Here is a 24837-nt window from a genome sequence, read left to right as displayed (position 1 = left end):
CGGCAGCATTTGCTCGGAATTATTCATGAATTGGGACAGCCTTCGTCGCCGCGCTGTAACGTAATCGGCCAACGAATACGGCCTTCGAAGGATGCAGCCCTGAGGCTGACTTCCGGGTCAGCCTCGGCGTTGGTACATTCCCTTTCCGGTTGATTTTCTGAAATGTAAAATTGTTTTCTGAAATGTAAATTTGTTTCGGTACTTGTAAAAGTGTTTTGCACCCCCCGGCCACCGTACTATACAGGTCCTTCTCAAAATATTAGCATATTGTGATAAAGTTCATTATTTTCCATAATGTCATGATGAAAATTTAACATTCATATATTTTAGATTCATTGCACACTAACTGAAATATTTCAGGTCTTTTATTGTCTTAATACGGATGATTATTGGCATACAGCTCATGAAAACCCAAATTTCCTATCTCATAAAATTAGCATATCATTAAAAGGGTCTCTAAACGAGCTATGAACCTAATCATCTGAATCAACGAGTTAACTCTAAACACCTGCAAAAGATTCCTGAGGCCTTTAAAACTCCCAGCCTGGTTCATCACTCAAAATCCCAATCATGGGTAAGACTGCCGACCTGACTGCTGTCCAGAAGGCCACTATTGACACCCTCAAGCAAGAGGGTAAGACACAGAAAGAAATTTCTGAATGAATAGGCTGTTCCCAGAGTGCTGTATCAAGGCACCTCAGTGGGAAGTCTGTGGGAAGGAAAAAGTGTGGCAGAAAATGCTGCACAACGAGAAGAGGTGACCGGACCCTGAGGAAGATTGTGGAGAAGGGCCGATTCCAGACCTTGGGGGACCTGCGGAAGCAGTGGACTGAGTCTGGAGTAGAAACATCCAGAGCCACCGTGCACAGGTGTGTGTAGGAAATGGGCTACAGGTGCCGCATTCCCCAGGTCAAGCCACTTTTGAACCAGAAACAGCGGCAGAAGCGCCTGACCTGGGCTACAGAGAAGCAGCACTGGACTGTTGCTCAGTGGTCCAAAGTACTTTTTTCGGATGAAAGCAAATTCTGCATGTCATTCGGAAATCAAGGTGCCAGAGTCTGGAGGAAGACTGGGGAGAAGGAAATGCCAGAAGTCCAGTTTCAAGTTCCCACAGTCAGTGATGGTCTGGGGTGCCGTGTCAGCACTTCATGCTTCCATCTGCTGAAAAGCTTTATGGAGATGAAGATTTAATTTTTCAGCACGACCTGGCACCTGCTCACAGTGCCAAAACCACTGGTGAATGGTTTACTGACCATGGTATCACTGTGCTCAATTGGCCTGCCAACTCTCCTGACCTGAACCCCATAGAGAATCTGTGGGATATTGTGAAGAGAACGTTGAGAGACTCAAGACCCAACACTCTGGATGAGCTAAAGGCCGCTATTGAAGCATCCTGGGCCTCCATAAGACCTCAGCATTGCCACAGGCTGATTGCCTCCATGCCACGCCGCATTGAAGCAGTCATTTCTGCCAAAGGATTCCCAACCAAGTATTGAGTGCATAACTGTACATGATTATTTGAAGGTTGACGTTTTTTGTATTAAAAACACTTTTCTTTTTATTGGTCGGATGAAATATGCTAATTTTGTGAGATAGGAATTTTGGGTTTTCATGAGCTGTATGCCAAAATCATCCGTATTAAGACAATAAAAGACCTGAAATATTTCAGTTAGTGTGCAATGAATCTAAAATATATGAATGTTAAATTTTCATCATTACATTATGGAAAATAATGAACTTTATAACAATATGCTAATATTTTGAGAAGGACCTGTACAGTGGGGATAACAAGTATTTGATAGACTGCTGTTTTGCAGGTTTTCCCACTTGCAAAGCATGTAGAAGTCTTTAATTTTTGGTCAAATTTCCAAATCACAATGGGATTTTCTGGATTTTTGTTTTAGGTTCCGTCACTCACAGTTGAAGTGTATACGATAAAAATGAATTACTTCCACATGCTTTGCAAGTGGGGAAACCTGCAAAACTGGCAGTGTATCAAATACTTGTTCTCCCCACTGTATCTCCATTTGCTGTTAGGTTGTGTCATTACAACCCTAATTGCAGTGATAAGTGAACATAATAAAAGTGAAGTCACCATTAGAGGGCTGTAGTGATAAACCGTGTGAACAGAGCAAGAAGAAGAGTGACCTTGATTAGATTTGTCCTGAGCAGTAATAGAATAAAGGAGGACTTCTAAAAGTTCTTAAAAAGTTATAAAGCTCCTTCTGTAAACAATGACAACTGTTTTAAAAATTCAATGTCCTCAACACAACACAAGAAAATGACATCAAGTGACTCCTAAGTCAGGCGACATGGTCAAACAGCCCATCAGGTCAACATTTCAGGACTACAGCAGCATAGACTAAAATAGAACTGACCATGTTGAATTTTACGTCTGGTTTGTTTGACACATCAAATCAAAAATACTTTTATTACAGCAGAAGCAGTCAAAACTTACATATATGTAGACAAATGTTTAATCACGGGACATGTACAGTGTACATATGAACATATCTAAGGGTGTATTCACACCAGGAAAGTCCTTTGGTCCACTTGTTTGGTCCGGACCTAAAGCAAACATTATTTTTTTCATTTGGTGCAGTTTTTTTTACATTGTACTTTTTGCAAGTGAACTATTACTTGTAAACAAAGCCACGCAGGTGACGATCATTGTTCCCATTGGACAGAAATGACGGGGGCGGGACAGAGCGCAGACCTGGACATTTAGGAAAACAACTGTAGACGTGCTGCGTGCAGCACCTCTGTTCGGCATATTTATGGCGTCATTACATTTGCAACATTATTGTGAGGCTGAAGAGCAGCTCATTCAACACAGATTTTGAGACGTTAAATTTTTTTATTTTGGAACCCCGTTCCGTTCTCTACGTGTCCCACAACAAGCCAGTAGCGATGCTAAGCAACACACATTTATCAGGTATGATTAGCTTACAACACACACCTTTGCTAGCGGCTACGGTGGCTTTTTATGTCCAAAGAGACGTACGTTTTTGTAGTTGGTTCGGATCGGGGTCGGTTTGTATTCAGACCATAAGCGAAACGCACCAGAGTCCGTTTGGAAGCGGCCCAAGACCACCTCAAAAAGTGAGTCTCGGGTCCAGTTGTTTGGTTTGGACCAGGGTTCGCTTGAGTGTATTCACACCTGCACAAAAGGTCCGGACCAAGGGGGGAAACGAACTCTGGTCTGTTTAAAGCGGACCAAAAGTGGCAAGTGTGAATACACCCTAAACATTTTTGTCACATTTGGAACCCCATATAACCTGGGCTACTTTAATATGCCTTGAGCACAATAATAAGAAAATTTAATGACAATACTGTTGCTGAATATCGCTATGGTGATTATGCTTATAACTAACCCATTTTTCTGAATCCCTTTCTTCTTTTACTTCATCACAATGGGCGGGTCAAAACTGGACATGATAGAAATAAGTATGGTGGCGTATTTTCCTTTCCCGTTTTAACTGTATTGTTTGGATGCTCTCTTTTTGTATTAAAAGAAACATCTGTAACGACAGAAGAAATGTGGGCAGGTCATCAAGCTTGCTATTTTCCTACTTCACTTTTCTACCAAGTTGTGTAACAAGGAAGGAAAAATGCTGTTGACGAGGCACGCTTAGATCCCAAAACTGCTGGAAAAGCATGTTGGTTCTCAAAAAAACACCAAAGTCCGAAGAATGGGAGTCTTGTGGTGGAAAAATTTATTTTCTGAGCTTTACCATCTTTGCTACTAAACATAAACATTAAGTCTCTAACAGGTTTTCTTCAAGGGTCGAAGTTCAATCCAACTTCCTATCAATTTGGACCAGCTTCCCTGTCTCTGCAGAGGAAAGGAATATCCACAGCAAGATGCTGCCACAGCATGTTTCAATGTGTGGGTGATGTAATGGTAAAACTGATAAATGGCCTACACTTGTATAGCACTTTATCGAGTCCCCAGATACCCCAAAGAACTTTACACTACAATGGTCATCCACCCATTCACACTCTGACAGCGGTAAGCTACATTGTTGCCACAGCTGCCCTGACAGAAGTGATGCTACAAAACACAAGCGCCACCGAGCCCTCTGAACACCATCGGCAGACAAGTCAGCTGAAGTGTCTTGCCCAAGGACACAACGACTGAGCGGGGCTTCAAACTAGCAACCCACTGGTTACAGGATGAACTCCTACCACCTGAGCCACAGCCACCCAAAGCTGATGTACATTGTTTTTCTGGCATAGTTTTCTGCACGCAGGCCAAAAAGGTCTTATTCAACCCAAGCCCCATCACGTTTGGTGTGTCACGTAATAACTTTTTGGCTATAAGGGACTTCTTCTGCCTTTCTTTCAACAATGTATAAATTCCTGCCATTTTTGTATTTAGGTATCAGAGCAAAGAAGCTGAATGCAAATGGATGTCACACTTTTTTAAGATTTTAAGTCATGAAAAATGCTTAAAACAAAATATCCTTTGACTTCCTAATTATGCACTACATTGTGTTAGTCTGTCACCTAAAATCACAATTAAATACATTAGGGTGTGTGGTTGTGACATGAAAACGTTCAAGCTGTGTGAATACTTTTTCTAAGCAATGTCAGTGTTTGTTTATGTTTTGTATGTATGATTTGTAACTGGTAACTAGGGTTAGGGTTACCTATGGGTGTAAAAAAAAAGGGCACCAAAATGGAACAATGAATGAGGAACATTGTGATATTTTAGTTGCTGTACTTATTTAAAACAAGAAAAAGTAGACTTAAAAGTGAATTAAAAAAAGTGAATAAAAACCTTTGAAATCAAAGCTGTGAAAGCATAAAATTATATAAAACCAGAAATAATTCAACCTCGTCCCTGGAAAACTACTCTACAGAAGCACCTTCGTACATTTGAGCAATATAAGTAACTCCAAACTTCTCTCTTTTGAGTTTTGCCTTATCATGGTTTACCATTTTTGCCACTTTGGGTTCACATCTGCTTTGTCATGTGGAGCTGCTGCTGGTTTAGAAACATGACGCAGCGGTCACACTTACCGTTTGACTCAGCAGCTACAACATCAGGATGGTATAAAAAGTGTGAGAGGTGTAAGAGGCTACAGTAGAGCCATCGCAAAGAAGAGACAACTTCTGCTTAGGGAAAGAACTGAGGACTGCAGATTACTGAATGTAAGTCCATCTGTTTCATTGACTATTGTTGCTTTAAAGGCGCTTTTAACAAGCAACATAAAGAGTTCAGTGTTACCTACACAGATGGAGACCTTGAAGAGTGCAAGGAAAGATGACTCGGGTGAAGCTGGCCGGTATAACCCATTGTCTTAATTGTTCAATGAAATGATTTAATAAAGGTCGTTTTTCCAGCATTTAGTGAAAAAGAAGATGGATAATTGTAATCTTTGTTTGCCGCCTGTCTTTAGCGACTTATCCGAGCAAATCAAAGCCGCCACTAAGGAAAACCATATCAGAGCTGAAAATACAGAGCTGATGCTCAGTTACCAGAAGGGACAGATTACTCTGCCACAATACAAGGTAAGATGATCACATTTGAAGATCAGCTCTCTCTGCTGCTTTTTGTTTTCCACATCATCCTAAAAGTTGTATATTCCTCTAATGTCCCCCGATAGGTCCTGCTGTGCTCCCTTTATGAGATCTACAAAGCTCTAGAAGAAGAGCTGGACAGAAATTCCTCTCATCCAGCTGTGGCGCCTATTTACTTCCCTCAGGAACTTTCCCGCTTGGAATCTCTGGAAAGAGATCTGGAGTATTTCTTTGGCCAGGACTGGAAGAAGAGAGTGATTGTCCCTGCAGCCACACACAGATATGAACAGAGACTGAGAAAGGTGGGTAAAAATGTTCTGCAGTCAGTGGCGGTTCTTGCTTGAATAGCAACCTGGGTGGTCCTCTCCTAAGCCCCCACCCCCCATTTATTTTTACAAACAGAATAAAGGACATAAATGTTCTTTTTTAAAACAGATACCAACCTCTGCATCATTAGTGAGGTGCTTACAATGCTTACACACTGACTGGATGCTACTGCCACTAGCTAATCAAAACTGCAATTTTTCCTTTGTTTTGCTCTCTAGACTGTGCTGCCCTGGGTAAAGAACCACATTGCACATGTCAAAAAATCCCTAATGTATTCAGGGACCAACAGATTTCCACTACCTAAGCTGAATTTAAAAGCATTCCCTTTGGCTCCTTTTTTAGATTGGCAAAGACAACCCTGAGCTACTCGTTGCCCACGCCTACACCCGCTACCTCGGCGATCTGTCAGGCGGACAAGTATTGGGAAAAATCACTCAGAAATCTCTGGGGTTGAGCAGCAAAGAGGGGCTGTCGTTCTTCTCCTTCCCCGGCGTGAGCAGCCCCAACCGTTTCAAGCAGCTGTACAGGAGCCGGATGAACAGCGTGGAGCTGACCGAGGAGGAGAAGGCGGTCGTTCTGGAGGAGGCCGTGGCAGCGTTTGAGCTGAACATCCGGGTGAGGAGACAGGGATCAAGCAGGTTCCCAGTTAGAGTTAGAGGTCACTGACCGGTGACAGCTTAATAAACTCCTCCACGTTACTTTAGATTTGGCAGAAGCAGGAACTGAAACCCTCTGTATGCAGAGCAAGCATTTTGCAACTTGCTGAGTTTATCCAACATGCTTTTTTTCCTATTAGGTTTTTGATGACTTACAGAAAATGCTGAGCATCACAACAGAAACGGACATATCAAAAAGGAGCTTGGCAGCTACCAGGGTCCCAGTGTCACCCATCCTGCAATTCACCATAGGACTGTGTGTTGCCCTGGCAACTATAGGAGCTGGAATGTATGCACTGTAGAAATGTGGCTTTTATACTCAACATGCACGTGGAGCACTTTACATGCTAAATATGAAATCAAGATTGAATTTAAATTTGATCTATGCAGCAGAACTGTAACTTGGAGCTTGTCGTGTACAATGCTTTGCAAAGAATCTGTTTCAGTTTGTCTTCTTGTAAACACAAACTCTAATGGATTTTACACAATAGTATATAATTGTGAAATGGAAGGACAATGATGCATGATTTTGAAATTAGTTTAAAATAAAAATCTGAAAAATGAGGTGTGCTCTTGTATTTATTCAATGCTTTGGAGAACCCCGTTTGCACAGCTTTAAGTCATGTGGGGCATGTTCCAACCAGCTTCACACATCTAGAGACTTCTTTGCAACGTAGCCCATTTTCAGTCAGACAGAATGGAGTTTTATATCTAAACAAGCCCACTGTGGCTAAAGCTGGGTGTTTAGGGTTGTTGTCCTGCTGGAAGTTGAATTATCACGCTGTTATCAAGTCTCTAACATGTTTTGTTCTGTAATTGGCTCAATCCATCTCCTCCTTTGACCTGGACCGGCTTCAGGCTTTTAATTCTGTAAAAGTAAAAAAAGAAACACTGTATATAATATGAAGTGAGTTACTTTTTAAAATACTATTCTAATTTATTGAAAATGACAGTACAGGTCCTTCTCAAAATATTAGCATATTGTGATAAAGTTCATTATTTTCCATAATGTCATGATGAAAATTTAACATTCATATATTTTAGATTCATTGCACACTAACTGAAATATTTCAGGTCTTTTATTGTCTTAATACGGATGATTTTGGCATACAGCTCATGAAAACCCAAAATTCCTATCTCACAAAATTAGCATATCATTAAAAGGGTCTCTGAACGAGCTATGAACCTAATCATCTGAATCAACGAGTTAACTCTAAACACCTGCAAAAGATTCCTGAGGCCTTTAAAACTCCCAGCCTGGTTCATCACTCAAAACCCCAATCATGGGTAAGACTTTTTTTTTGGTATTTTCATATTTTGTTTAGCTACAAAGCCGCAGACGGGCCAGTTTATTAAGCTCATGGGTGAGAACCACCACCTTTTTACTGGAGCTAAAAACTCAGCCACCGTGGCTTGGAGGTACAATAACAACATTCTTTGCAGTCAGTTTCTGTCCAGTTTCAATAACTCCTATCTTTCTAACTTTCATAAATATCCATCCAGTGATTAACATACTTCTTTCGGTTTAGGACAATTCTGGAGAAGATGGACCAACAGGGGAAGGTCACCCCCTTTGCAGGACAAAACAATGTGGGACAATTTGAAAAAAGAAAAGAATTTAAAGTATGTTCAGAAGTTCTCATGTCACACACAAATAAAAAAATATTTCTAAAAGTCTTGTTGGTTTCTCTGTTTAGTCAACTCTTTTTTTATTCAATCTAACTTTAGGATTGTAAGTATCCAGGGTCAGGAGAGGGAATCAGTGAAAAGCCCACTGCTGCTACTTGGCCCTGGTTTGTCCTTATGGATGAGGTGTTGGGTCAGAGGTCTTCCACAACAGCTCCTGTCCTAAATACCTCCATCCCTGAGGACACTCCAGGGCCAAGCGGAGCGGTGGGCAACCAGATGGAGAAGGAAGACAGTGAGCCAGCAGGAAGGGGTCAGAAAAGAAAGAGGGACAGAGATGATGGAGATGATCAGGGAGGACACGAGGGCACAAAGAATGGACAGACTGTTTTCCAAAGGAAGATTGTGGAGAAGGGCCGATTCCAGACCTTGGGGGACCTGCGGAAGCAGTGGACTGAGTCTGGAGTAGAAACATCCAGAGCCACCGTGCACAGGCGTGTGCAGGAAATGGGCTACAGGTGCCGCATTCCCCAGGTCAAGCCACTTTTGAACCAGAAACAGCGGCAGAAGCGCCTGACCTGAGCTACAGAGAAGCAGCATTGGACTGTTGCTCAGTGGTCCAAAGTACTTTTTTTGGATGAAAGCAAATTCTGCATGTCATTCGGAAATCAAGGTGCCAGAGTCTGGAGGAAGACTGGGGAGAAGGAAATGCCAAAATGCCTGAAGTCCAGTGTCAAGAACCCACAGTCAGTGATGGTCTGGGGTGCCCTGTCAGCTGCTGGTGTTGGTCCACTGTGTTTTATCAAGGGCAGGGTCAATGCAGCTAGCTATCAGGAGATTTTGGAGCACTTCATGCTTCCATCTGCTGAAAAGCTTTATGGAGATGAAGATTTCATTTTTCAGCACGACCTGGCACCTGCTCACAGTGCCAAAACCACTGGTAAATGGTTTACTGACCATGGTATCACTGTGCTCAATTGGCCTGCCAACTCTCCTGAGCTGAACCCCATAGAGAATCTGTGGGATATTGTGAAGAGAACGTTGAGAGACTCAAGACCCAACACTCTGGATGAGCTAAAGGCCGCTATCGAAGCATCCTGGGCCTCCATAAGACCTCAGCAGTGCCACAGGCTGATTGCCTCCATGCTACGCCGCATTGAAGCAGTCATTTCTGCAAAAGGATTCCCGACCAAGTATTGAGTGCATAACTGTACATGATTATTTGAAGGTTGACGTTTTTTGTATTAAAAACACTTTTCTTTTATTGGTCGGATGAAATATGCTAATTTTGTGAGATAGGAATTTTGGGTTTTCATGAGCTGTATGCCAAAATCATCCGTATTAAGACAATAAAAGACCTGAAATATTTCAGTTAGTGTGCAATGAATCTAAAATATATGAATGTTAAATTTTCATCATTACATTATGGAAAATAATGAACTTTATCACAATATGCTAATATTTTGAGAAGGACCTGTATATGCTGATAATACTTATGACAACAAGATTTATCATGTATAAAATGTTAAGATATATTTTTTTTGAATGTTTATAGAAACTGTCCCATGCTTCTAGAGCCCAGAAGGTATTCCTGGCATGGTTATTGAACAGAATACTCCTCTTGTATGAGCGATCTTGGTTCTGTTACTCTTACATTTGTAGCTCTGTCTTCTGGGATCATTTTAATGCTCTTGGGAGCCACCTGCTGGTGTGGGGGCTGGTTTCCCTTAAGCAGCTGCTGGATTTGCTTATGTCTTGGGCCGACTCTGTATGCAGGTAATTATCAGATGGTGCTATTCAAACAATATGGTTTAACATGTCTATTCAGCAAATCGTTTACCTAATTACCTTCTGTGGGCCACAATTACTGCTCTTTATCCGCAGTCTACATGTTTTTGGATCATAATTGGGGCTTTGGATTAACACCGTCCATAGCTATACATATTTAGGCTACATTCAGTTCCAAACCAGAGAAAACATTTGTTCCCGTAAAGATTGATAAAAAGCCAGCGCTGCACTTTAGCGAGAAAGAACTTATGAAACCGCGGTAAACTGCAGCTTTCTGTGGACAAGGATCCCTCGGCTCTCCATGAACTGCCTGGCCGATGTTATGTCACCCTGCTGGGGATGCGGAGGCTGCTGCCGCGGCGGGAGCCAGATGTGAGGACGGTGTTATCGCTTCATATATGTCAAAGATGGAAATGTTACCTTCTACATGAGTCGGTGACTCTCCCGCCACATCTGGGGCTTCAGATATATTGAAATGGCAGCATATTTGTTCTCATCAGGCATTTTAAATCGCGTTGAGGGTGCAGCCTTCTGTAAATCTCCACCACGCAGCCCACTTCCCCCCGGGTTATGAAAACCAATGGAGAGCTGCCTGCATAAAGGGGCGTGATCAGAGAAATAACATAGGAGACACAGGAGCCGAGTCATGTTTCAAATCCACTTAAAGAGACCCGAATACAACGTAATAAACAGGCTGGAATAAAAAAATAACTGCAATTGTTTCCATCAACATTTTAGATACGCCCAATAAAATACTGGAGAAGTCTTTTACATTTTCATGGATTTTTGTCCTGTACTGACTGGCCTTAGGCAAACAGTATGGTGGGTCCAGTTGCTATTCAGTGTCGGGGCAGATTTGCCCTGTAAATGTCACATAATGTTTCCTTGAGTTGTTGAACCATGTTGCCTTGATAAGCTGTTATGATTTGTTGTATGAACCTGTCATCGAGTCCTATACTACGGTGGCCGGGGGGTGCAAAACACTTTTACATTTCAGAAAACAAATTTACATTTCAGAAAACATTTTTACATTTCAGAAAACACTTTTACATTTCAGAAAACATTTTACATTTCAGAAAACAAATTTACATTTCAGAAAACATTTTACATTTCAGAAAACAAATTTACATTTCAGAAAACATTTTACATTTCAGAAAACAAATTTACATTTCATAAAACAAATTTACATTTCAGAAAACAAATTTACATTTCAGAAAACATTTTACATTTCAGAAAACAAATTTACATTTCAGAAAACATTTTTACATTTCAGAAAACATTTTACATTTCAGAAAACAAATTTACATTTCAGAAAATCAACCGGAAAGGGAATGTACCAACGCTGACCCGGAAGTTAGCCTCAGGGGCTGCATCCTTCGAAGGCCGTATTTGTAGACCGATTACGTTACAGCGCGGCGACGAAGGCTGTCCCAATTCATGAATCATGACTCCCTCCAAGACAAATGTGTCCTTATTTTGCCCGATTTGAAGGATGCGTTGTGAGTATCCTTCGCGGCCCATCATTTCCCCTCATTCATTGCGGGTCGAAGTGGATTGGTCAAGCAGGGGAAGCCATGGCGGACCATAGCAACAAAAGCTGTGAGTAAATTGTGGAGAATTACACTTTCTGTGGCACAAATTAACTTCTACAATGTTTTTAGTGCGGGAATATAACTATGTAGACGTGAAATATCTGCTTGATTTATCTAGACATCGCTTAATTTCAAACGTGCTCCGACGGGTTCGGAGTTTTCCGTTCCGGGCGTAGTAACCGGCTCGCCTTGCCAGCCCTACCGGCGGTGAGGTGAGCTAGCTCGGTAGAGATCTGACCGGACTATCGCCACTAAGCTCCCGCTGGCAGTCATCACAGTGAACGTTTAACACAAGTGATTTCTAACAGTTTATGTTATTATTTTAATTGTTACTGAAAATCGATTTAACATTTCAGGTGATATTAAGGTTAACCAGAATAAATGGTCAATTTTATGTAATCCAACTGTATCGCTGGACAGTGTGATTGAGAATAAATAAGCTTTTCAATATTAAATTTTAATGAAGAAATGTGCTATATGTTTTAAAAGTTTATTTATAATTCAGTTAGCATTATAATTTCTGATTCCAGGTAAACCCGACGAGGAATACACCTCCAAATGTAAGTGAATCTCAGTAAAGAAGTTAAAAGTTTGAAAGAGCTTGTTTTAGACATTTGCATAGAAATATTTTAATATTTTCTTCAAATTAAGACAAATGTGAAATTAAAAAAGGCTTTATTTTTGCTCTGATATTAAGCAAGATTTTTTTTTGTTGGTATTTTCATATTTTGTTTAGCTACAAAGCTGCAGATGGGCCAGTTTATTAAGCTCATGGGTGAGAACCACCACCTTTTTACTGGAGCTAAAAACCCAGCCACCATGGCTTGGAGGTACAATAACAACATTCTTTGCAGTCGGTTTCTGTCCAGTTTCAATAACTCCTATCTTTCTAACTTTCATAAATATCCATCCAGTGATTAACATACTTTTTTCGGTTTAGGACAATTCTGGAGAAGATGGACCAACAGGGGAAGGTCACCCCCTTTGCAGGACAAAACAATGTGGGACAATTTGAAAAAAGAAAAGAATTTAAAGTATGTTCAGAAGTTCTCATGTCACACACAAATAAAAAAATATTTCTAAAAGTCTTGTTGGTTTCTCTGTTTAGTCAACTCTTTTTTTTATTCAATCTAACTTTAGGATTGTAAGTATCCAGGGTCAGGAGAGGGAATCAGTGAAAAGCCCACTGCTGCTACTTGGCCCTGGTTTGTCCTTATGGATGAGGTGTTGGGACAGAGGTCTTCCACAACAGCTCCTGTCCTAAATACCTCCATCCCTGAGGACACTCCAGGGCCAAGCGGAGCAGTGGTCAACCAGACGGAGAAGGAAGACAGTGAGCCAGCAGGAAGGGGTCAGAAAAGAAAGAGGGACAGAGATGATGGAGATGATCAGGGAGGACATGAGGGCACAAAGAATGGACAGACTGTTTTCCAAAGAATGGCACCAAAATAAGATGCTACATAAGAAATATTAAGTTTTGTTCAGATTGTTTCTTAAAGTTTTAAGGTGTTCTAATAAATTTCAAAATTGTTTTTGTCACTAATGTTATTTCCATTTGATCTAACAATACATCAACTTCATTTAAAGTTATAAACAGAATTTATTATGAAAAATACAAACAGCACTTTAAACAGAATGGGGGAAGAAAACATTCAAACAGATCAAGATTACAAGACAAAAGGCATAAAATAAAACTATGTACAAGTATTTACAACGGCGACAACAGGATCAACTTGAGTGACTGGTTCCTGGAAAAACCTCTTGAACAGAACAAAGAGGCAGATGTCTTTCTGAACAGAAAGTCTGGCGGTGTGGCTAAATCTCTCACAAGGTCAGAGACTTGGATGGGATGCTGCAACTGAGACCTGTGGTTAGTCTTTCTGGATGGTGAACGAAGCATCACACAGGTGGTCTGCAGATGTTTGTGATGTCTCTCTCCGCTGTCCACGGTATCGTCCATCAAGTGGGTTTAAAGGGCTGGCTGAATTGACGGCTGCTACATCACTAAGAGGTAATCGGAAAAATGCAGAATTAGAAGATGGTTCTCAAAAAATATTACAATTAGTCATACCCCTCAAAAATGAATCACATCTATAATATTATACTTGGCTGGACACAGTAGTCATGTTCTGGTGGTACCTCCTCCAGGGTGGACACCTCAGCTGAAAGCTGGTTCTGCCAGAGAGCAACGCTGACTGCCTCAGTCCAAACCTCACCCTCATCCTCTTCTACAGTCTCCTCTGGGTCATCCTCTGGGGCCATGACATCCCCAGCACCAAGGCAGATGTTGTGGATGATGGTGCATGCTGTTATGACCTGAAAACAATTTAAAAGAGGGTGCATATGTGTGTATGTGTATATATTATGTATAATGTATATATAAAATGGATCTAGGTCAAAACTTACGTGAGGTACAAAGGTGTCGTGCACCTCCAGCGCTTGCAGGGAGATGGCCCTGAATCTGGTTTTCTTCATTCCAAAAACAGGCTCTGTTATAGAGCGTGTTTCTGGAATGATGGCTGTTAAAGCGCTGGGCTCCCACACCATGTCTTGTCCTCTTGTAGGGAGTGATGAGGGGGAGTGGATATTGGAGGCATGGGTACCCTCCATCACCAAGGATAAAATGCCCTGGAGGAGGATAAACTGTACAGTGGGCTGTGGCGAAGCACCCTAGAGTCATGCACTGACCCAGGCCAGCCCACATACGTGTCAATAAAATGGCTCCAATGGTCAGAAACTGCTTGCAGGATTATGGAAGGGAAGAGTTTTCTGGTCCTGTAGCACTGACCATCAGGGCTGCTTGGACACCTGATGCGGATATGGCAGCCGTCAATTGCACCCACAGCTTTAAGAAAAACTCTGTGGCGTGCCAGCCCTGCAAACTCACGGGACACTGCCTTAAGTCCTCAGGGGTCTTTAGACGGTAGATGACCTGGTGACGAATAGCATCTATCTTAAAATTGAAAGTTGTTGTTTATATATATATATTATATATATATATATATATATATATATATATAATATATCTATCTATCTATATATATATATATATATATATATATATATATATATATATATATATATATAGGGGTTAGGGTTAGGCCTTATATATATAGGGCTGGCGAGGCGACCCGGTTACTACGCCGGGAACGGAAAACTCCGAACCCGTCGGAGCACGTTTGAAATTAAGCGATGTCTACATAAATCAAGCAGATATTTCACGTCTACATAGTTATATTCCCGCACTAAAAACATTGTAGAAGTTAATTTGTGCCACAGAAAGTGTAATTTTCCACAATTTACTCACAGCTTTTGTTGCTATGGTCCGCCATGGCTTCCCCTGCTTGACCAATCCACTTCGACCCGCAATGAATGATGGGAAATGATGGGCCGCGAAGGATACTCACGACCCATCCTTCAAATCGGGCAAAATAAGGACACATTTGTCTTGGAGGGAGTCATGATTCATGAATTGGGACAGCCTTCGTCGCCGCGCTGTAACGTAATCGGTCTACAAATACGGCCTTCGAAGGATGCAGCCCTGAGGCTAACTTCCAGGTCAGTGTTGGTACATTCCCTTTCCGGTTGATTTTCTGAAATGTAAATTTGTTTTCTGAAATGTAAAATGTTTTCTGAAATGTAAATTTGTTTTCTGAAATGTAAAAATGTTTTCTGAAATGTAAATTTGTTTTCTGAAATGTAAATTTGTTTTCTGAAATGTAAATTTGTTTTCTGAAATGTAAAAATGTTTTCTGAAATGTAAATTTGTTTTCTGAAATGTAAAATGTTTTCTGAAATGTAAATTTGTTTTCTGAAATGTAAATTTGTTTTCTGAAATGTAAATTTGTTTTCTGAAATGTAAAATGTTTTCTGAAATGTAAATTTGTTTTCTGAAATGTAAATTTGTTTTCTGAAATGTAAATTTGTTTTCTGAAATGTAAATTTGTTTTCTGAAATGTAAAATGTTTTCTGAAATGTAAATTTGTTTTCTGAAATGTAAAATGTTTTCTGAAATGCAAAAATGTTTTCTGAAATGCAAAAATGTTTTCTGAAATGTAAAATGTTTTCTGAAATGTAAAAGTGTTTTCTGAAATGTAAAAATGTTTTCTGAAATGTAAATTTGTTTTCTGAAATGTAAAAGTGTTTTGCACCCCCCGGCCACCGTAGTATAGGACTCGATGACAGGTTCATACAACAAATCATAACAGCTTATCAAGGCAACATGGTTCAACAACTCAAGGAAACATTATGTGACATTTGCAGGACAAATCTGCCCCGACACTGAATAGCAACTGGACCCACCATACTGTTTGCCTAAGGCCAGTCAGTACAGGACAAAAATCCATGAAAATGTAAAAGACTTCTCCAGTATTTTATTGGGCGTATCTAAAATGTTGATGGAAACAATTGCAGTTATTTTTTTTATTCCAGCCTGTTTATTACGTTGTATTCGGGTCTCTTTAAGTGGATTTGAAACATGACTCGGCTCCTGTGTCTCCTATGTTATTTCTCTGATCACGCCCCTTTATGCAGGCAGCTCTCCATTGGTTTTCATAACCCGGGGGGAAGTGGGCTGCGTGGTGGAGATTTACAGAAGGCTGCACCCTCAACGCGATTTAAAATGCCTGATGAGAACAAATATGCTGCCATTTCAATATATCTGAAGCCCCAGATGTGGCGGGAGAGTCACCGACTCATGTAGAAGGTAACATTTCCATCTTTGACATATATGAAGCGATAACACCGTCCTCACATCTGGCTCCCGCCGCGGCAGCAGCCTCCGCATCCCCAGCAGGGTGACATAACATCGGCCAGGCAGTTCATGGAGAGCCGAGGGATCCTTGTCCACAGAAAGCTGCAGTTTACTGCGGTTTCATAAGTTCTTTCTCGCTAAAGTGCAGCGCTGGCTTTTTATCAATCTTTACGGGAACAAATGTTTTCTCTGGTTTGGAACTGAATGTAGCCTAAATATGTATAGCTATGGACGGTGTTAACCCAAAGCCCCAATTATGATCCAAAAACATGTAGACTGCGGATAAAGAGCAGTAATTGTGGCCCACAGAAGGTAATTAGGTAAACGATTTGCTGAATAGACATGTTAAACCATATTGTTTGAATAGCACCATCTGATAATTACCTGCATACAGAGTCGGCCCAAGACATAAGCAAATCCAGCAGCTGCTTAAGGGAAACCAGCCCCCACACCAGCAGGTGGCTCCCAAGAGCATTAAAATGATCCCAGAAGACAGAGCTACAAATGTAAGAGTAACAGAACCAAGATCGCTCATACAAGAGGAGTATTCTGTTCAATAACCATGCCAGTAATACCTTCTGGGCTCTAGAAGCATGGGACAGTTTCTATAAACATTCAAAAAATATATCTCTTAACATTTTATACATGATAAATCTTGTTGTCATAAGTATTATCAGCATATACTGTCATTTTCAATAAATTAGAATAGTATTTTAAAAAGTAATTCACTTCATATTATATAGAATATTTCCACACAGACTGGTGTTTTCCAGCCTCTATTATTTTCGGCGAATAAAACACAACTTTAAAGGTTAGAATATTACATCCGACCAATAAAGAAACAATGTTAATACAGACATGTGGGGTTAATAAATAAGTATGTTTAATACCTGTTTAAAGGTTGTAATTTTTAAAAGGCAAACGAGTCTCATCGGAACAAATATAATTAACTGAATCTGACATTGTGTACATGGCGTGTAGTTAATGAGGTTCAAGCCATACTGAACAAATTATTATTTTTTTATGTAAAGTTCTATAATAAATGTCATAATGGCACGAAGGAATATATAATCTGAATGACAGATGATCACTTAAAGACTGATTGAAATCCCATATATCTGTGTAGTTCTTTTTCTAGAACAAATATAGAGATGTGTGGGATCAGGGAAATTTGGTGGTAGATTTATGTTCACTGATTTTCTAACGCTCTGACTTGAGAATGCCGATTTTTGTCGATTCAGGTTTCTCCTTTTGATCTATAAATACCAACAACATACTTTCTTTCTACGATCTGTAATAAGCGATGATCTGTCTCAACAATATATTCTTTATGTTAAAAAGAAACATTGCTATTCTTTTGCGAGATCAAATCAAAAGTAAAAAAAAGTTGTTTCCAACTTAATATTTGGGAGCAAAAGGCTTTTTCAAACATTATTCATTCATTTATATTGGGTGCACAGGAGCCTTAATTGATTGACTGAATTATTTTTACTTGAGTTCAAGTGAGTTAGGACCAGAGGTGATGTCATGAAGTAAACAGACCCTTATGTCAAATATAAGATTCCAAGAGACTGCGAAAGCTTCCTAATCCAACATGTTCTGTTCCCATTAGCTTCCTGAGCCTCTGTTTAAAAGGAGAATCTTGAATGAACAGCCAACATACCTCAGCAGAAAATACAGTTTCATCTTTAGAAGCTTCTTAGACATTTTTTGTGCTTCTTCTGGCTTCATTCTTAGTAACAACGTCCATTGATACCACCCCATCAAACATTTTTATTCCAATGCTACTATGCTTCCTATCCCATCAGGTTATGGAGCCAAACCTTCTGTGTTTCATCCTTTTTACCCTGTTTGGCTTTGTGCTAACCTCCTTCGATGAGCACCACTACAATGGTACCAGACACTACAATTACTGTGTGCTTGGAGCTGGACCTGCTGGTCTACAGATGGGGTTCTTCCTCTCCAAAGCAAGAAGGGACTACATCATCTTGGAGAGGAACTCTGGCCCAGGCAGCTTTTTCAACAAGTGAGAAACTTTATGAGAGCTCTGATTTCGAAATTGGCAGTAAAAATGGTACGTGTGTGTCACATTTTAAAGCATTTTTTTCTCTTTCGTTTTCTATGTTTGAAGATATCCCAGGCACAGGAAGCTGATTAGCATTAACAAAATCCACACAGGAAGGTGCAATCGAGAGTTCAACCTGCGGCATGACTGGAACTCTCTGCTGAGCGATAAACCAGACCTGCTGTTCAGGAGGTTGAGCAGCGAGTTTTACCCTCCGGCCGATGCTTTCCCTCTGTACCTTTCCATGTTTGTGAGGGAGCTCGGGTTAAAAGTACATTATGGTGTGGACATCGGACGGATCAGGTCTGTTCAGTCAGCCACAGGAAGGAGCTACGTCCTCACTGATCAACACGCAGCAGACTATACATGCAGGTAATCTAAAAAAAAAATATTGATCTTTTTCCTATTTTGTTACCTTACAGCCACAAGTTTTAATGTATTTTATTGACATAGTGATACTGGGGTTAATTTAGTTCCAAGTAAAAGTCTGAAAAGTGTGGTGTGCATATGTATTCAACCCCCCTGAGTTAATACTCAGTTATTAAATTCAATTCAAAAATACTTTATTAATCCCAAAGGGAAATTAAATGTTGTTGTAGCTCATATCATGTAGGTCTTCTTCAAAGAGCCGTTGTAGATGCTGATGGCTGTGGGCAGGAAGAATCTCTTGTAGCACTCCGTCTTACAGCAGATCTGGAGAAGCCTCTGACCAAAGACACTCTGTTGTTGTAGGACAGTCTCATGAAGAGGATGCTCAGGGTTCTCCATAATGTTCTTCATTTTATTAAGAATCCGTCTTTCCACTCCAACTAAAGCTCCAAGTGTTCCAACTTTGTAAATCTTTAGGCTGAAATCAATTTTCAGGTTTTGTCACAGATTCCGAAATAAATATGTAGGTCTGGACTTTGACTTGACTATCTAATACATGAATGTGCTTTGATCTAAACTATTTCATTACTGCTTTGGCTGTATGCTTAGTAAAATTGTCCTACTGGAAGGTGAGCCTCTATCCCAGTCTGAAGTCTTTTGCAGCCTCTAACAAGTTCTTTTACCCAGGATTGCACCCTATTTAGCCAACTGCAAACAGATCCCAGTCTCTTGCCACATTGCACGCAAGCAAAAATTGTATAGTTTTGGTCTCAACTTACCAGAGCACCTTCTTTTTTATGTTTGCCGAGTCCCCTACACAGGCAGTGACAAACTCTATCCTTGACTTTAACTGTGATTGGCCTGGATTTTATTTAGTAGCATCAGGCTAAAGGGGGGTGTTAGAGCCAATGTTTTGGGTTTGTGTATTAATTTTGTTTGGTGTAATACCTATGGAAATGAACACCACACTTTTTTTGGGAAACAATGTATCTTTTTCCAATTCACGTCAGTATTTTGCACCACTTTGTGTTGGTCTATCATCCATCCTCTGTACCTGCTTCTTCCGTACTAGGTCATGGGGAGCTGGTGCCTCTCTCCAGCGGTCTATGGGCGAGAGGCAGGGTACACCCAGGACAGGCTGACAGTCCATCGCACGGCAACACAGAGACACACAGAACAAACAATCATGCTCACACCTATTCACACCTAAAGGCAATTGAGAGAGACCAATTAACGTTTTTGAACTGTGGGCGGAAGCTGGAGTCCTCGGCACGGGGAGAACATGCACTGAAAAAATTAGGTTTATGTTATTATTACAGAACATGCAGTATTAAACATGCCCATGTTCCATGCAGAAAGACACCGCGCCTGACGTTGAACCCAGGACCTTCTTGCTGCAAGGCAACAGTGATACCAACTGCACCACCGTGCAGCCCTTGGTCTATCATATAAAATCATAATAAAATACATTGAAGTTTGTGGCTGTAACGTGACAAAACGTATACAGGGCATGAATACCTTTGCCAATTTACTGTGGGTTGCAATGCATTGTACTTTTATTTATCTCTACTCCAGCATCCTTCTAGTAGCGACAGGTCTGTGGGTTCCTCAGGAGGTAGAGTTTGCAGGGTCTGACTTGGTTGAGGGCTATGAGTCCATCACCACTAACCCTGATGACTACAAAGGCCAGGCTGTGCTGATCTTAGGGAAAGGAAACTCTGCATTTGAAACAGCTCAGAGCATCGTAGGAAGAGCGAGTCGGGTGCACATGCTCAGCTCCAGCCCCGTCCGTCTGGCCTGGCAGACGCATTATGTTGGAGATCTCCGGTAAAGCAAGATGTAAAAACAGGAAATGTTATTCATATAAGTAAGATGAGGAGAAGAAACACTTCTGCTTTGTTTATGTATTCCAGAGCTGTTAACAATGAGCTATTGGACACATACCAGCTGAAATCTCTTGACGGGTTGGTTGAGGCACACCTGGAGGACGTAGTCATCTCCAAACAAGAGAAGAGCAGCAGGAGATCAGGAGTGAAGGATGCAGAGATGAGGGCAAAGCTCTATCTGGGTTTGCAGAAGTACATGCAGAACAGCGATGAGAGGAATGGTTCTATTGCATCCCGAGAGGAGCTTCAAGTTGACCACATCGACAACTTTCCCCTGCGGAAACCTTATGACCGGGTGATCCGATGCCTTGGATTCAGGTTCAACTTCAGTATTTTTGACAGGTACAGATCAAAATAACCAAGCTGCCCGGAGTTCCTGAGAACTTCCTTTGTGTCTTAAAAGCCCAAACAAGCTTGCGTTATTCAAGCATTGTTTATGTAAATCTCCTCAGCTCTGCATGCCCCCCACACAGCGAAAATGCAAAAGGGAGACTACCAGGGGTGACGGCGTGGTATGAGGGAAAGAACACTCCCGGTTTGTTCCTTTTGGGAACCGCCTCTCACTCCAGAGACTATCGAGCCTCTGCTGGAGGCTTCGTCCATGGATTCCGTTATACAGGTAAAACCTCCGGGGAATCTTTGCTCTTTTCAGATGTTTGGGACATTTATTCAGATTTGTAGGAACGAGCAGTGGGTTTAGTAGCACTCAAAAGCCAGGATTTCATGACAACAACAGCAACAATGATGTCCATTTATGTCATTTAAATTTTCAAATAAGCCGCATGAGTTCTCTACTTCAGCTCGAGCCGTACATCGTTTACTCGAATACCGTTACCACGGCAACACATGGCCATCAACCAGACTCGTGACAACACAGCTGATGTCCTGGATCCTGAAGCGGGTCGGAGAGGCCTCTGGACCGTACCAAATGTTTGAGATGCTCGGGGATGTTATACTTCTTCAAGGGTGAGCAGCTGATTTTCTGATATCCTGAGCACTTAGGCACTTTTTCCAGCTTTTCTCTTCACTTCTAAGTATTCGTTATTTACAAAGCAGCCTTTTTGCAGAGATATTTTGAGTGACCTTCAGGGGCAAAGGGACAAAGATCCACAGCACAGGTGGAAAAATCTGTTGACACAACAACTGTTGGGCCAGAATTATTCATAGCCTTGGTAAAGATAAGGAAGCTTGTCAGAGTTGATGGGAAAATGGAGGGAGCTAAATCCAGGGCAATCCTGGAATAAAATACCTATCAGATGCTGCAAAAGACATGAGACTGGAGCGGAGGTTCACCTTCTAGCAGGACAATGACTCTAAACATGCAACCAGAGCTGCAACAGATTGTTTTAGATCAAAGCACATTGATGTTTTGGGGTTATTTGGCAAGACTGGAAAATTGTTGTTCCCAGACACTTTCCATTCAATAAGACTGTTTGAGCAATTTTACTGAGAAGAATGGGCCAAAACATGTCTGTAAATGTACAAAGCTTGTACCGATATACCCCAAAACAGTGCCAGCTGTATTTCCAGCTTCTCCATCCTTTTTACAGTTATGGCATTCTTTATGATGGTCTGTCACAAAAAAAGAAAACCAATAAAATACTTAGAAGTTTCTAATCATAAAATGACTTATGTGAAAAAGTTCAAGAGTTATGGATACTTTTGTAAAGCACTGTGTAATGTTTGAACCATTTTGTTTTTCATCCTACAGATGTTCCTGTTTCAGAAGCTTATACTCATTTCTTGCCTAAAGCAGATCTCTTCGCCCACACACAGTACCGCGCCTTGTAACCACGGACACATTAACCTTGAACTTCTGTGCTGATTGTATGTTTGCGTTGTTTCCTTTCGTTTTAGTTCTCACTGTGAGTACATCGAAGAGTTTCTGCTCCAGGCTTTGCCCCAGTTCTCCTCTCTTTCTGGCCATGAGGTGTCCAGTCAAGGGGTGATAGTGGTGGTCATGCAGTATGGGAAGAAGAAGATAGACTATCTTGGGCGTAGCAGGGCAGAAACAGACTGGACTAGAGCTTGGAAATCCAACTTTCTCCACCCTGTTTTATACTACTATGACTCACTCCCTACAGGTATGAATGCTGCCATCATCAAACAGCATTGTAGTTGGGATGGTTTTCAGCGAACTCCGGGAATTTGGGTTTATTTTGTATTTTTTTTAACAGAGCAAGACATGAAGATGCGTCCCCATGGCTGGCCTTTACCAAGGCCAAAGGCGATTCATCACATGGTTGAGGACTTCCTCACAGAATGGGACGGTCCCCTGTCTCACATCCAGCCACTGCGGCGCTTTCTGGAGCACTGTGTCCAGACTGACCTGAGGGCATTCAGTGCAGGTAAGGCAGGACAGTAACTGATCTGTTCCTTAAACAGAGCATATGATCTGTAAAGTCCTACTGACTATTTATAACTCTTTGTAATATAACCAAAATCATCATTATCACAATTTACTTAATTCAAATGTACCAATCACAACATAATGTGGTAGAAGCACTCCAGTGGAAATATGATCTTTAATTTTTAAAACAAAAATTCCCTTAAAATGCAGAATTTTTCAAAATTTGTAAATAAGAATCTGGAAGAAAACAAAAAGCATTAAAAATAGATTATGCACATAATTTAAGGCTCAACTGATGAAAAAAGCAGAGCATGTATTAATGTTTCTTTATGAGCCTGTGTATCTTCAGTTTAATTCTATTTAGTTTATTTATATAGGATTGATTCACAAAAAATGGTGTCTGAAAGCACTTTAGAAGACAGATCCAATTTATAGTCACATGTATTCTCATATTAAATCGAGACACAGACAAAAATTCAAATTCCAATTTGGTTATAGTTAAAATATAATGCGGTTAAATTCTTTTTTTTTTTTCATGCAAAGTATTAAAATGTTTTTCAACTAAGGAAGCTCAGCTGATCAAATCAGTTCATTGACGCTGCAGCAAGCCTTCCTTTTTTTAAGGTTTGGTTTGGTTTTCCTAGTCCATCACACTGGCTTATAGCACATTTTCCTGGTCTTGTGAAAACTTTTTTTTTTACATTTCTAAACCACATCCTCCATAAGCAAAATTCACAGTGGGGGCGTTTTTTTTTTCTTTTCAATTTTCTTTCTCAACTCCTCACAGCTGTGTGTGTTTCCTTCTGCATTTCAGAGACGTGTTTCCACTCAGCCCTCACACACCATAAGCCTCCGCTGTTCTGTCAGCAGGGATATTTGAATCAGCAGGGCGTCCAGCACTACAGTCACCTGAGACGGCGCGTTTACAAGGCTGGACCGGTGCCGGTTGAGCAAGTCACTGCTGGAATGTCAACGGCAGCAAACCCTGCATTTCCAAACTACCTGGCACCACCTGGAGCATCCGTATCTTCTGGACTGAAACTTGACCTCTGATTGTTTTACCCATTAAATGCTGCTTTGGTCTCTCAGAATCGCTACCTTCATCACTCAGAGTCATTCTCTTATATTCTATCCTTATACTAGAGAAATTAATTTTTACCACCATTATCTTGTAAATCTGTCAGATTTCTACTCAAAAAATATCAGCTCAAGACAAATGTAGTTTTCAATCTAACCCCTGATTTATTACATGGTCTTTCTGTTATAAGCTGGAGGTTGCAAGTTATTGTTGATCGCTGAAAATAAGATGTTCCTTGAGAGCTAATTTTTTTTGTTTTTCACAATTTTTTGTCTTTACAATGGTGTATTTTAGTTTTACATCGCATACTACAATACTGCTGGGTTTGACAAATTATGCTTTATTCATGTTTTACTTGAGGTTTTATATATACAAAGTGGATATATAACATGTCTCATTGCAATGCATATTTAGCATAAACACAAAAGAGCAGATGCCACATTGGCTTTGTTGCCCAGTAGAAACATGTCTACCAATCTGTTAGAGGCAGATTCACCTTAGAAAACCATAGAAGTGTTCTTGGAAACAGGGATTTTGAATAAAAATATTTTAAATTAACTGATTCAAAACAACTGTTTTCATATACGATAATATATGGTCTTCCATGTGCTAGTGGTGTTAATCTGAGACAAAAATGGACAATATCTGCTATCAAACTAAGATAAAACAATCAAGAGGAAACACAACATGCTTGAAATGCATTTAAAACCACCTTTGGAAAAATACTGCGACTTATAATCTTTTTATATTTTATACTAAGAACAACATTGTCACTCACAATATGGCGGAGACATTGGTGTGTGGCTTTTTATCTCTTCGCT

At 40.6% G+C, this 24837-nt stretch overlaps 2 protein-coding genes and 1 long non-coding RNA gene across 3 annotated transcripts; 2 read left to right on the top strand and 1 right to left on the bottom strand.

The window, feature by feature from the left end:
- The first annotated feature begins 5046 nt into the window (after positions 1 to 5046).
- On the top strand, positions 5047 to 7073 carry LOC124864309 (heme oxygenase-like). Its single transcript, XM_047359042.1, has 6 exons — positions 5047 to 5157; positions 5242 to 5291; positions 5406 to 5517; positions 5613 to 5828; positions 6196 to 6468; positions 6650 to 7073. The coding sequence occupies exons 2-6, from the start codon at positions 5242 to 5244 to the stop codon at positions 6809 to 6811; spliced, it is 813 nt and encodes a 270-aa protein (XP_047214998.1). The 5' UTR covers positions 5047 to 5157; the 3' UTR covers positions 6812 to 7073.
- A 4-nt stretch (positions 7074 to 7077) lies between these two features.
- LOC124864311 lies at positions 7078 to 10512 on the bottom strand. The gene is made up of 2 exons (XR_007037289.1): positions 10344 to 10512; positions 7078 to 7377 (listed from the first exon to the last, which is right to left on the bottom strand). It is a non-coding gene; the product is annotated as an uncharacterized LOC124864311 (long non-coding RNA).
- Positions 10513 to 16061: 5549 nt separating this feature from the next.
- On the top strand, positions 16062 to 24041 carry LOC124863985 (FAD-dependent oxidoreductase domain-containing protein 2-like). Its single transcript, XM_047358584.1, has 10 exons — positions 16062 to 16220; positions 18077 to 18294; positions 18400 to 18705; positions 20278 to 20529; positions 20616 to 20930; positions 21041 to 21207; positions 21389 to 21554; positions 22446 to 22672; positions 22766 to 22936; positions 23753 to 24041. Exons 2-10 carry the CDS (start codon positions 18080 to 18082, stop codon positions 23989 to 23991), a joined length of 2058 nt encoding a protein of 685 aa, XP_047214540.1. The 5' UTR covers positions 16062 to 16220; positions 18077 to 18079; the 3' UTR covers positions 23992 to 24041.
- The last annotated feature ends 796 nt before the right edge of the window (positions 24042 to 24837 follow it).

This window comes from Girardinichthys multiradiatus, chromosome Y (genome assembly GCF_021462225.1).
Source record: "Girardinichthys multiradiatus isolate DD_20200921_A chromosome Y, DD_fGirMul_XY1, whole genome shotgun sequence".
Classification (NCBI taxonomy): Eukaryota; Metazoa; Chordata; class Actinopteri; order Cyprinodontiformes; family Goodeidae; genus Girardinichthys; species Girardinichthys multiradiatus.
The sequence above is the reverse complement of the archived record's forward strand: the minus strand, read 5'-3'. Positions and strand labels throughout refer to the sequence as shown.